General features: G+C 44.2%; 1 protein-coding gene across 1 annotated transcript in view; it reads right to left on the bottom strand.

The window, feature by feature from the left end:
• The window catches only part of LOC120045961 (disks large homolog 5-like), a 77,134-nt gene extending 67,272 nt beyond the window's left edge, over positions 1-9,862 (bottom strand). The window contains exons 1-7 of the mRNA XM_038990883.1: positions 9,814-9,862; positions 8,481-8,549; positions 6,906-7,080; positions 4,810-6,162; positions 4,284-4,427; positions 1,593-1,659; positions 1,361-1,477 (exon numbers count right to left, since the gene is read on the bottom strand). Coding sequence (XP_038846811.1) covers positions 1,361-1,477; positions 1,593-1,659; positions 4,284-4,427; positions 4,810-6,162; positions 6,906-7,080; positions 8,481-8,549; positions 9,814-9,862 — 1,974 coding nt within the window. The remainder of the gene's footprint in view (positions 1-1,360; positions 1,478-1,592; positions 1,660-4,283; positions 4,428-4,809; positions 6,163-6,905; positions 7,081-8,480; positions 8,550-9,813) is intronic.
• Between the last annotated feature and the right edge of the window lie 4,413 nt (positions 9,863-14,275).

Genomic DNA, 14,275 nt, shown 5'->3' with positions numbered 1-14,275 from the left:
TTGACATCAGGCTCATTTGATTGTGAATTTCTATGCTGTTTGATGCTAGTTTACTTAGTAATGACATGAGCTCATCAGCAATCCCAGCTTTGGGTAGACAATGTCTATGCCCCAAATGGCACCCTATTCCCTTTATAGTGCACTACTTTGGACCAGGGCCTGGTCAAAAGTAGAGCACTATATAGGGAATAGGGTGTCATTTGGGACCTTGCCAATTAGGCACCTACTGATCAGACTGGCATTGAAAGCATTCCCCATGAACACGTTAGATATGACTGACAAACATTTAACGATCTGAACCAAGGGTTCAAACTATAATGAGAGCTAAAATAGATCCTACAGAGTGTATGTCCCAAATGACACCTTATTCCCTTCAGGCCCCTATGGACACTGGTCAAAAGAGTTAACTATAAAGGGAATAGGTCGTTACTTGAGGTGCAACCAGAGCAGCAATGAGAGAAACTAAATGGTTGATTTAATAAAAAATTATAAGAAATTATTCATTTATAATAATTTGGTCATGTGTCTAATTTGAAGGCATTTCTCATCGCTATGACGACATAGTGGAGTGAGCTCGTCTGACCGTGCTAATGGTCCTAAATGGGCAGAACATGTAGAATCTGTCTCACATGTCAGAATCCAAAAAGGTATTTCAAGAAAGGTCAAAAGAAACGTCAGTCAGAGCAAGAATAGACGGCAAAGGTTTCGCCAAAGTTCCCGTCAAACCAGGGATTCGAACTGGCAACGCTCTGGTCACTGGCCTGCTTCTATAACTTCTATGTTAGCTGCCACCCACTGGACCCAAAGAGAGGACTCTGACCCAAAGAGAGGACCCTGACCCAAAGAGAGGACCCTGGACCCAAAGAGAGGACCCTGGACCCAAAGAGAGGACCCTGGACCCAAAGAGAGGACCCTGGACCCAAAGAGAGGACTCTGACCCAAAGAGAGGACCCTGGACCCAAAGAGAGGACCCTGACCCAAAGAGAGGACCCTGGACCCAAAGAGAGGACCCTGACCCAAAGAGAGGACCCTGACCCAAAGAGAGGACCCTGGACCCAAAGAGAGGACCCTGGACCCAAAGAGAGGACCCTGACCCAAAGAGAGGACCCTGGACCCAAAGAGAGGACCCTGGACCCAGAGAGAGGACCCTGGACCCAAAGAGAGGACCCTGGACACAAAGAGAGGACCCTGACCCAAAGAGAGGACCCTGGACCCAAAGAGAGGACCCTGGACCCAAAGAGAGGACCCTGGACCCAAAGAGAGGACCCTGGACCCAAAGAGAGGACCCTGGACCCAAAGAGAGGACCCTGACCCAAAAACCTTGAGCATGTCAGGGTGAGTGTGTATTCTACTCCAATACCTGTTGGTGAAGCAGCCTCATGTCTCCCAGCTCTCTCTGGTCCTCATCATGTAGTCTCCTCATCTCCTCACAGCTCTGTTTCACATGGTTGTGTTCTCTGACCAGCTGGATGTTGTCCTGCAGAATAGAATGAAATAGTATTGGATTGAATCGAATAGAGTATGGTAGTATCCCAATAGGGAAATGTGTTTTGCAACAAAGTACAGGTATACTTGTAAAACAGATAACTTACCTGCCTCACAGCATCCAGCTCCTCCTTCAGCGGAGACTGCTCGCTGGCCAGACGGCTGTGGAGCGTGCTGCACACAGACAAAACATACACCAACTTGAACGTGCATCGACCCTGGTAGTGGCATGTGTTCTGTTTTTAATAGGTGTTGTATTTCATGTGCTACAATGAGCAGGTAGGAGCATTCACACAGAGCAAACTACATTGGTGTGCTTAACAATCCAGTGTTCAAAATTGTGAAACTTCAAACTTGTGAGCAGTTTGGTGAAGAGACATTTTCTCAAGCTTTAAAGGAACAATCTACCAGTGCTTTGTGGACAGTTGCTTTTTATCCCAAATGGGCAAGTCCACTCCAGAAGCAGACTTGCTAGTAAATAAATAAATACTTTTTTCCCTGCTGCAGCCACAGATGAAGACAAACATGGTCTGGACCTAGAGGCAGAGACAGAGGATTAAACATTGGGGCTAATCCTTCATCTGTCTGTTTTACATTCTGCCCCAGCTGTTAGGTTGGTTGTCCCCACACTATTGAGACAGTATGGCAGACATCATTAAATCACACAAATGGACAGACAGAGAGAACATCCGGCCCCCTCTCCTCACGCCTTTCTTTTCCTCAATAAAGTAGCTATCAACAAGGTCAGTGTTTGTACACTGTAAAAATAGAAAGTCTCAAAACACCATGATTGTGTAATGAAACTGTGAGAAATAGTTACTAAGCTGAGATCTGGTGTTGAAATGTAAACCCAAATGTAAGTGTTTTAATACAAAGAATGTGTTTTAAAACGTAAATGAAGTACTCTGAAACACCCAAAGTGGTTCTTCAATCTGAAAATTGGTGTTTTTAAGAGTGTTGTGAAAACTCTTTTGGTGGTTTAAGTGCATGTAAAAGGCAGCATCAAAATAATAAAACTGTGTTTCTCATACAGGGTTGGGGTGACTAGGTATCCCCGTTCCCTTTCAATGGTTTAGAAATGCAAATGGTTTATATCCTAAATATTAATTGATGATAAGGGCCTATGGAGAATATTTATTTTCTCAATGCTTTATTTAGACAGATTAGGGGTAGTAAGATGGTACATTTCATTGGAATTTTACTCACTCAACCACACTGTAAGAAATGATTCTGGGGTGAATTGTAATTGACAACAAAAAAACAACCAACATAATCAAAATGAATGCAAGTCGTGCAGAGTCTGTGGTCTAGGGGTAAGTCACCTGGCTTAGATACACGTCACCCCTCCTCCCACGAAGACCGGGGTTCCCTGCACCAACCCTTCAATCTGTTTCTCCCACCTATCTCTACCTCCTCTGTCATTTCAGAACTGTCTCAATAAAGTGTCAAAATATCTTACAAAATAAAATAATGCAAGTCGTTTCAATTATTTGTTGATTTAATTTTACCAAAATAATGTAAGAAGGAATCCAATTGAATATGTTAATATGTTATGAGGATAACAAAAGAGAGAGAAAATGTAGTGATTGAACTCATTAGAAGCCTGTGGTTTTAAAAACTTATTTTTTTTGACTGTATAGTATAATTCTATATTACTATTAAGCTTGCTGTGCCATGAGTTGGAATGGATCATGATGAATGGGTAGCACAACTGTCAGGCAAATTGACGTTCAAGAGGACAGCACCCATTCCAATATTCATGACTGTCAATGGAAGAGGCAAGTGCAGAATCCTCAATTCTAGCAGTTCAACCTCCAGTTAGTGCTGGTGGCTTGAACACTTTGCTTAAAAAAGCCTGCCAACACTGTATGAAATGGAAAATGATCAAGTACATAAAACAATGTTAAACATTAAAACACCAGACAAAGGGATCTAATTCTGCACTAGACAGGATTCAACACATCATAATGGAGAGTGTAAAAGAGACACGCTGTGCATCCCAAATGGCACCCTATTCCCTGCACAGTGCAACCTACGGGTCCTTGTCAAACGTAGTACACTAAATAGGGAATAAGTTGCCATTTACAACGCAGGCTAGAACAGTCATGATCTGATCTTTCTGACAGAAAAGCAGTGGCTCTGCTCACTTTAATTTCTAAAATCCCTGGTGTCAAAGGATTGGGATGATGGTTTAACTGAGCAGGACCATTTGGAATGGGACACGAGATTGGTTGACCTCTTACCCCTCGGGAAAAAATGTTCTGTGCAATCTGACGCACAGATCTCATAAGAGGGACACACACAGGTTAAAAGCCCATCCATCCATTCCATCGCCTGATTGTTAGAACAGAGAGATTCAGAGCACGCAACATAAATGAGCTGGGAGAAGGCTAAAATATTTATGGACCCCAACCAATCCCATGCACTTCACTACGGCCCGGGGTTCAAATACTATCTGAAATACTGTCAAAAACTTTGGGTGGGCTTGAATGAGCTTGTCTGTTGCGAGCTAACCCCAACCACCTGGCACTCCAGGCAAGATAAATTGAATGCACAAGGCATTTGAAATAGTTCTAAATAGTATTTGAACCCAGGTCTGCACTCTACCACTCACTGGTAGATTAGAAAAGGGTGTGTGTGTGTGTGTGTGTGTGTGTGTGTGTGTGTGTGTGTGTGTGTGTGTGTGTGTGTGTGTGTGTGTGTGTGTGTGTGTGTGTGTGTGTGTGTGTGTACCACTCACTGGTAGATTACAGAATGGTGTGTGTGTGTGTGTGTGTGTGTGTGTGTACATCACTCACTGGTAGAAGTCAGCTTTCTTCACGGCCTCCTCACATCTCTTCAGTGTTGTGCTGTGTTGGTTCTGTAAGGACTGCAGGTCCACCATGGCCTTCATACACTGCAGCTTCAGATGCTCGTAGTCCTGGCCTGACTTGGAGTTGGGCCTGGTTCTCACACACACACACACACACACACACACACACACACACACACACACACACACACACACACACACACACACACACACACACACACACACACACACACACACACACACACACACACACACACACACACACACACACACACACACACACACACACACACACACACACACACACGAGAGATGACAGAAAAGAGTGACGTATCAGAACCAAGCCCCCCAGGAGCAGATTAAAGTGCAGAACACTATGGTGTGAGCGTTTGGTTATGAGAGAGGTAGGGACGAGTAGCTTCATTCAAAATACATACTCTTGTTTAATGTTTTAACAGAGTTAGCGTAGCCTTTTTTTGCTTTTACTTCTCTGCTTCTGGCGGTAGAGTGACTTTGGAGGAATAAAGAGGTGGTCATCCCTGGTAAGCATGTTATCTGTTGGCTGAGGGTGGTCATCCCTGGTGAGCGTGTTATCTGTTGGCTGAGAGTGGTCATCCCTGGTAAGCATGTTATCTGTTGGCTGAGGGTGGTCATCCCTGGTGAGCGTGTTATCTGTTGGCTTAGGGTGGTCATCCCTGGTGAGCGTGTTATCTGTTGGCTGAGGGTGGTCATCCCTGGTGAGCGTGTTATCTGTTGGCTGAGGGTGGTCATCCCTGGTGAGCGTGTTATCTGTTGGCTGAGGGTGGTCATCCCTGGTGAGCGTGTTATCTGTTGGCTGAGAGTGGTCATCCCTGGTGAGAATGTTATCTGTTGGCTGAGGGTGGTCATCCCTGGTGAGCATGTTATCTGTTGGCTGAGAGTGGTCATCCCTGGTGAGCATGTTATCTGTTGGCTGAGGGTGGTCATCCCTGGTGAGCGTGTTATCTGTTGGCTGAGGGTGGTCATCCCTGGTGAGCGTGTTATCTTTTGGCTGAGGGTGGTCATCCCTGGTGAGCGTGTTATCTTTTGGCTGAGGGTGGTCATCCCTGGTGAGCGTGTTATCTGTTGGCTGAGGGTGGTCATCCCTGGTGAGCGTGTTATCTGTTGGCTGAGGGTGGTCATCCCTGGTGAGCGTGTTATCTGTTGGCTGAGGGTGGTCATCCCTGATGAGCGTGTTATCTGTTGGCTGAGGGTGGTCATCCCTGGTGAGCGTGTTATCTGTTGGCTGAGGGTGGTCATCCCTGGTGAGCGTGTTATCTGTTGGCTGAGGGTGGTCATCCCTGGTGAGCGTGTTATCTGTTGGCTGAGGGTGGTCATCCCTGGTGAGCGTGTTATCTGTTGGCTGAGGGTGGTCATCCCTGGTGAGCGTGTTATCTGTTGGCTGAGGGTGGTCATCCCTGGTGAGCGTGTTATCTGTTGGCTGAGAGTGGTCATCCCTGGTGAGCGTGTTATCTGTTGGCTGAGAGTGGTCATCCCTGGTGAGCGTGTTATCTGTTGGCTGAGGGTGGTCATCCCTGGTGAGCGTGTTATCTGTTGGCTGAGGGTGGTCATCCCTGGTGAGCGTGTTATCTGTTGGCTGAGGGTGGTCATCCCTGGTGAGCGTGTTATCTGTTGGCTGAGGGTGGTCATCCCTGGTGAGCGTGTTATCTGTTGGCTGAGGGTGGTCATCCCTGGTGAGCGTGTTATCTGTTGGCTGAGGGTGGTCATCCCTGGTGAGCGTGTTATCTGTTGGCTGAGGGTGGTCATCCCTGGTGAGCGTGTTATCTGTTGGCTGAGGGTGGTCATCCCTGGTGAGCGTGTTATCTGTTGGCTGAGGGTGGTCATCCCTGGTGAGCGTGTTATCTGTTGGCTGAGTGTCTGTCTAGAACGGTTCTAAGTGATGTCAGGCAAGTACATCGCCTGGCTCTGTAGTGAGTCCTGTACCTACAGTAGCTATAGTGCTTCTGTCTCTTATTATATTGGAATAAACCACCCCCATCGAAGGTGGTCCCAGGTGAAGGCCATGCTCTGTCTATAGTGAGGGTTGTAGGGAAAGGGTTCCCTAACTTCTTCACTAAGGCCTTCACCCTTCCAGCATTGGGGAACATCCCGTGCAAAAGCATTGTTCATGACACAAACTGTTCACACCCCTCTTGTTGGCGGAGAGAACATTTTGCATCAGTTATCGACACACAAATATCATACAACCCCAAAAAATGCTAACCTCCCCTGTTATTATAATGGTGAGAGGTTAGCATGTCTTGGGGGTATGGTATTTGTGCATCTAACTATCTCACTCATCATTATTCACGATTCATTCAGGACTATCTGTAATCATGGTAGCATCCACATTAATGTGTTTAGAAACATATTCTATTCTTATTTACAATAAAAGCGACTCCAAAATGACACAATACATTATTTACCATTCATTTCTATTGGGCACAAAATAATCTGAAACACAACCAAAACAAACAGAAAATGCATCCAACAAAATTGTAGAGCCAACCCCCCTAGGGGGGCACCCCACAGTTTGGGAATCCCCGGTGTAGAGTAGTGTAACTGCAGTATACCAAGAGTTCTACTGTACCTGCAGTCATCGAAGGTGGTGCCGGGCGAGGACAGGGCCAGGCGTTTACGCAGCTCGTCCCTCTCGCGGGTCACCTGTCTCAGCTGGAACAGAACCGCCTCCATCTTCTCACTCATCTGACCGTGGCGGTTCTCCATATGGGCCGGAGGAGGGGACGAGGCTTGACCCGTGGTACCTGTCACAGTCAGACTGTCACTGATGGCTAGGGCCCTTACACCGACATAGATGATGTGAAGTGCATAGGGCGTTTACGCAGGTGAATTTGGGATTGGGCCTCAGAAGACTGGAGACAGAGATCGCTCTTTCCGCATACCACATGTGGCAAGGGCCCTTACCCGACATAGGCCCAATCCCAAATCGACCCCTAAACCCTACTCCGTGCCCTATGCACTTGTGGAGATCTGAGAGGATTTGATTTGTATAAGCAGTGTGGTGAAAGCTACCTCCACCTAGCCCATCAAAGGGCAAGATGAAGCTATAACTATATTGTATATTAGGCTGCACCTGTCAAATCCTCTCAGATCTCCACAAGCGCATAGATGTCGATTTGGAGGACTCTTGAGGCAACAATGGAGATTGAGAATGCTTGTGTCATACTTGATGAAATACATAAGCCAAACAATCCAAAGTAAAGTAGCACACCGTTATTATGAATAATGTGACAACAATAATCAACAAACCAGCGGGCAAAATGTGGCACATGACGTCTTCATGACTACGTTTAAAGGGGCAACCTGGGATTTAAACAATAACAAAGCGGACACCCCGCCACTGTTTTTAACTAAGCTCGAGGCAGTTAGGAGCTGAAGTCTTTAAGAACCAATGGCTATATACCATTAATTTGGATGTAACAATCCCAGATGGCCCCTTTAACCGTTGACTTGTGAGTGTAATCAGTCCAACACTCCAGCCATGCCTCAATTCATTAAATCAAAGGGCCTATGCTGCAGTGTTGACAAACAAAACACCTCTATATGTTTTCTTTCTGGACCTCTGACTGAAGACAACAACAAGCACCACAACAGAGTCCTGCGCCCCTCTCCTCTTTCAGTAGCTCTGCCCTGCAGGGCAATCCCTCTGGCCTCCACCCAAATGACACCTCATTCCCTATATAGTGCACTACTTGTGACCAGACCCCATAGGGCTCTGGTAAAATGTAGTGCACCATGTAGGGAATAGGGTGCCATTTGGTACACAACCTCTATCTCTCTCCCTCAGAGAGAGAATGGCTCAATGAAAACCATTCTGGGGGGTTGGTGGGTTGCTTTTGTAAATCCTTTCACATCTGTGTAATCACTTGTTTGTGCTGACTGAAAGTCAGAAATAGCATGCTGTCTGGTTGGTTAGCCAGTTCTCTGGACCACATTCACCTAGTTTCCTAATCCGTAAGAACGAAACATTCATCTTCAAACATTCATACTACTACAGGATTTTTCCAGAAATCCTAGTTGGAGGATTCCGGATTTCCTGTTTATTTCCGCTTGATTCCAGGAATATTCCAACTTGAGTTTCTGGCAAACCTGGGAATTTTGCAACCCTACTACTGCCAAACGATAGAAACACATCCAGGCTCACCTGCGCTACTGAGGGAAGTGCTGCTTTCAGAGTCAGACGGCATGGTGGACAAAACACTGTAGGTGGACCCTGACAAACAGGACACAAAGACATTAAAGTCAGTCCATTTATACAATACATCCTTACTGTTCATCAAAGCAAAAATGTGTCTTGGAAGTTGACTAATTCAAACATGTAACTGTAACTAATCTGATGTACGTAAGAAGTGTGTTGTACCGGCCTGCCTGTTTTGTGTTTGTTATTCAATAAAATGTTTGATATTCAACATTTAAAAAATCGGAAATGTGTATTTTTGCTGTCTGTGAAATCCCAACTCTGTTGACACCACACATTTATAGTGACATTCATTAATCATGCTCTGATTACATCAGCACCTTGGGTGGGATAAAAGTGCTTTACAAATGAAATGTATTATTATTATTATCTATAGTACCATAGCCTACTAGTATTGTGCCTCAATGCTGTGTATTACTCAGTGACTAACTACACTACACAGGCTTGGTTGAGTTCAAAGGGTTTATTCATAGATCAGTAAGAGACTTTGGTTCAACTTCAGATGAGAGACAGACAGACGACAGGCAAACAACACACAGACAGAGGACAGACAGACAGACAGACGACAGGCTTTGGTCGCGTCTGACAGAAGAGCCAGTAGAGAGGTGTGTGGCTTATTATCCTAGAGACAGGTGGGGATGCGTCCCAAACGGCACCCTATTCCCTATATAGTGCACTTATTTTGACCAGAGCCCTATAGGCCCTGGTGAAGAAGTAGTGCACACTGTCCCCTATATGCGTCCCCAGGTGGGGATGCGTTCCCTATATAGTGCACTTATTTTGACCAGAGCCCTATAGGCCCTGGTGAAGAAGTAGTGCACACTATAAAGGGAAGAAAGTGCCATTTGGGACACAGATAGACAGAGAGGCTAAACAGATGCTACTGCTGCTGCTGAAAAGGACCCAAAAGGGACTCAGCTCAGAGCAGTCAGCTTCCTCATGCCACCTCCACACACACACAGAGACAGAACAGAACCCTCTCCCATCTACAACTAAAGCTTCTCCTTCAATATGAGAACATTTCTTTATAGATGCAATTCATTATTAATGAATCACAAAATTCTAGGCATTATTTTATCAACAATCGTGACAAAAGCCGATGTATGCTTTTGAAGACGATTGAACATGAACCCTTTGCACCACGTTGTTGATAGGCTATTTATTGTTGGGACAATCACTTATTTTACCTGCACATCTAAACCTGTATCTTGAGTATCTTGAAATTCCTGCCATGAGAATCTTCCCAACATTGCTCACAGCATCAGGCGCTCAGTCTTACAGCCAACTTCCTTAGTTAGGCCCTTTACTCCTTCTGGAGCATACGCCATCGACATCAAGATGACACACAAGTCTGTTGAAGGGACAATCTGCAGTTCAAACAACAACAAAGTGGACACCCCACCACTGTTTGGGTAAACAGCTGAGGGATAGGAGAAATGTAACCACTCTCAAATGAATAGAGCTATGGATGCAAGGTGGGACCACGGACTTGGAGGTTGGAGGTTATACAGTGTTTGTTTACAATGACATTGTTTCCAAACAATGGAGCATGCTTATATTTTGGGTTCTGATGGGGTACGACAGTTTAACTAAGCTAATGAGGCATTAATAAGTTATATTCTTGGTGCATACATTTTTGCACTTAAATGCATGATATTATATTCACTTAATTACTTATCTATTGTTGTTGCATTGTCTTGAGGTGAACTTGCAAGAAAGCATTTCGTTGCATTATGTACTCCACATACATCATGTGTATATGACTAATAAAAATTGAAGAGACAGAATCATTAGATCACTTGTTTTGGTACTGCTTGTTTTTGGTCACAGGTTCAGGAATGGCTGAAGAATTGCAACATTTATCTGGAGTTAACTCTGCAAATAGCACTGCTGGGTGATTTGAAAAGTCAAAGTCAATCGATCAATAATAGAATAATACTCTTAGCAAAATCTGTAGAAGCTATGAGAATAGAAAGGTTCAAAGGTTTTGTGAAACATCACAGCACGGTTGAAAAATATATGGCATGGATGGTGTTCAGAGATGGATGGGAGGGGTTGAGAGTATCTGAAGGGTTAGACTAAAAATAACAAAAACAAGATAAACAATGTAAAATATACTGTGTCCATAGAATGTAAATACTATGTATAGGCTGGAAGTAGAAGTATTGTTGTCCATTTAGTTTACTCCAATTATAAAGAAGGAATGCAGAAACCGCTCCGCTATTTCCTGGTTTCTGAAACTCAAATAGTTTGCCTAATTTCAGTTTATGTGACAAAATAAGATGGTACAATGATTCTCTACACTATACTATCTAAACTGCTGTGAAATATATTCTCCATAAGCGAAATATTGTATTTTCAGCTGTTTAAAGCTAGTGTACAAAACCAAAAGTAAAAGACCAAAAACGAACCTTAAGAACGGGAAGCAGAGATAGCGCACATAAAATAGCTATACCACTTCTTAAACTTGCTTTCAATGAAAATGACAGATCCTTAACTCCCATTTCTATGTGAATTTGGTCACCAAAAAGTTACATATTGCCCCTTTAAAAAATAAATATATTTACAAAAAAAGTCAAGGAGTCGGAAAGTGTTCAGACCCCTTGACTTTTCCCACATTTTGTTACATTACAGCCTTATTCTAAAATTGATTAAATAAAAAATGTTACTCAGCAATCTACACAAAATACCCCATTGTAAAAAACAGAAATACTTTATTTACATAAGTATTCAGACCCTTTACTATGAGACTCGAAATTGAGCTCAGGTGCATCCTGTTTCCATTGATCATCCATGAGATGTTTCTACAACTTGATTGGAGTCCACCTGTGGTAAATTCTATTAATTTGACATGACTTGGAAAGGCACATACTTGTCTATCTATATAAGGTCCAGTTGACAGTGCATGTCAGAGCAAAAACCAAGCCATGAGGTCGAGACAGGATTGTGTCGAGGCACAGATCTGGGGAAGTGTACCAAAACAATGTCTGCAGCAAGACCACAGTGGTCTCCATCATTCTTAAACGGAAGAAGTTTGGAACCACCAAGACTCTTCCTAGAGCTGGCCGCCCGGCCAAACTGAGCAATCGGGGGAGAAGGGCCTTGGTTACGGAGGTGACCAAGAACCCGATGGTCACTCTGACAGAGCACCAGAGTTCCTCTCTGAAGATGGGAGAACCTTCCAGAAGGACAACCATCTCTGCAGCACTCCACCAAAGCAGGCCTTCATGGTAGAGTGGCCAGACGGAAGCCCGTCCTTGGTAAAAGACACATGACAGCCCGCTTGGAGTTTGCCAAAAGGCACCTAAAGACTCTCAGACCATGAGAAACAAGATTCTCTGGTCTGATGAAACCAAGATTGAACTCTTTGGCCTGAATACCAAGTGTCACGTCTGGAGGCAACCTGGCATCATCCCAACATGTGGGGATGTTTTTCAGCAGGAGGGACTGGGAGACTAGTCAGGATCAAGGGAAAGATGAATGGAGCAAAGTACAGAGAGATTCTTGATGAAAAGCGCTCTGGAGCAGGTTAGGACCTCAGACTGGGGCGAAGGTTCACCTTCCAACAGGACAATGACACTAAGCACACAGCCTCTACACAGACTCTATGCTGTAATCGCTGCCAAAGGTGCATCAACAAAGTACTGAGTAAAGGGTCTGAATACTTATGCTAATGTGACATTTCAGTTTTTAAATATTTATACATTTGCAAGCATTTCTACAAACCTGTTTTTGCTTTGTCATTATGGGGTATTGTGTGTAGATTGATAAGGGAAAAAACAATTTATTCAATTTTAGAATGCTGTAACGTAACAAAATGTGGAAAAGGTCAAGGGGTCTGAATACTTGATGCAGACAATTACATTTATAGAAGCCACAATCTGCAATATTAAAGCTGATCTACCCCCTACATTTTTTTGTTGAATAATAATAATAATAATAGAACTTCATATCATTCATTTAAGTTAAAAAAATTATATACCAATTGCAGATTGCCCCTTTAAAGCCACAAACATCCATAACCCCCTGGCCTGTCACCCAGCACAACACAAAGCCTTAGCACATTCATTAACTTCTACTTGGCTCCAGGATGGAAGAGAACAGCTGATAGAACAGTTTTTTTTTAGGAACTTCTGGCCATGATGTAAGGCCTACCTACTACTCAAGTCAAAAAGAGCCAGCCAGGGTGACAAACGGTTCTATTTACCCACATCCCAGCAAGAGCACTATATCAATCCCTCTATGGCAACATTCCCACTAGCTATAGGAGACTGTGGTTTGATTAAAACTAAGCAGAGAGAGAGAGAGAGAGAGAGAGAGAGAGAGAGAGAGAGAGAGAGAGAGAGAGAGAGAGAGAGAGAGAGAGACAGAGACAGAGAGACGAAAAGAGAGTCCAGAGAGAGACAGAGAGAGAGAGATCCCAGGCTTACAGTACGGAGTCTCACCCCCTTCCTTTTCCCCCAGCCAGCAGAAGAGTGAAAGAAAAGAGGGATGTGCCTGAGGACCAGAACAGAACAGAACAGAGACATCCATCCCCATGGATCAAGTCCGCTTTGTTCTCTACAGCTTGAGTTTCCCATCAGTCTGTTTGGGCAGAGACTGAGGCTACGTCCCAAATGGCACCATACTCCCTATAGTGCACACTGCTTTTGGCTAAAGCCCATGAGGGCCCATGAGGCCCTGTTCAAAAGAATGCACTACATAGGGAATAGGGTGCCATTTCAGACGCAGACTGAGAGTGTCACAATGGGCAAGGTCCACGCCTCACTCACTTTCTGGCTTCTTGGAAACCATGTGACATTATCTGGAACTTTACTGCTGCAGTAGCTGGGATAGCTAGTGTGAGTGTGTGAGTTTGTGTGTGTGTGAGTGTGCGTGTGCGCCTGTCCTACCTCGTTTGTAACTCATTTGTGTTGATTACTTTGCCACAGCAGAGCAGCTGTGCTCTTCCCTGAACCGGGCGATAGAATGTTCAGATCAGTGGCAGTCTGTGCTGTTTAAGATTAGGGAGGACGATTTATTTAAAACATTTATGAGCATGGCCTTATTTCTATTACAGCATTTTGGACAACTCATTCATATTCCATTCACCCAGTTCAATGTAACATCGATAGGTTTAGGCTACTATATGATACTTGAATTTTCCCTATACCCATCATGAGGTTGCTACTAGTCTACGAATGTAAGTTTATAACCTAGGTGCACAGGTAGAGAGACAAATTGGAGTAATCAAGGTGACAAACAGTGACACATTCAATACCGCCTTGCATAATCCTGCCGGCATCTCACTGATCTAGGGTGTAATCATTAGTCCAAACAGTTGCAAACGAGATTTTCTATTGAACAAATTCAGGTAGGCTTATCCACACTTCATTCTGTTTGCTTCCATTCAAGAAAAGTTTTTCACCTGCACACACAGTTTATTTTCATAGCAGCCACATACAAACAGCATCATCACTTTCCTCGTTGTATAATTCCTTCTCGGATCTACACCCTCTCCTCCTCTCACCTTCTCCCTTCGCGTGTGGACTTCAGTCCACCACAAAACAGCTGTCTGTGACGAGGCAAAAAAATATATACTTTCCACGCCAAACCTTTATACCATAACCGCTACATAGCTTACATCGTTGTCACCATATTAATGTCATAGTCAACATAGCTAATAGAACTAAGGTGTTAGTAAACCTGCTACAATCACACCGTACAGTGTACAGCAAGCAGTTTAACAGTTACACTGGCTG

The sequence above is a fragment of the Salvelinus namaycush genome, chromosome 4 (genome assembly GCF_016432855.1).
Source record: "Salvelinus namaycush isolate Seneca chromosome 4, SaNama_1.0, whole genome shotgun sequence".
NCBI lineage: Eukaryota > Metazoa > Chordata > Actinopteri > Salmoniformes > Salmonidae > Salvelinus > Salvelinus namaycush.
The sequence above is the reverse complement of the archived record's forward strand: the minus strand, read 5'-3'. Positions and strand labels throughout refer to the sequence as shown.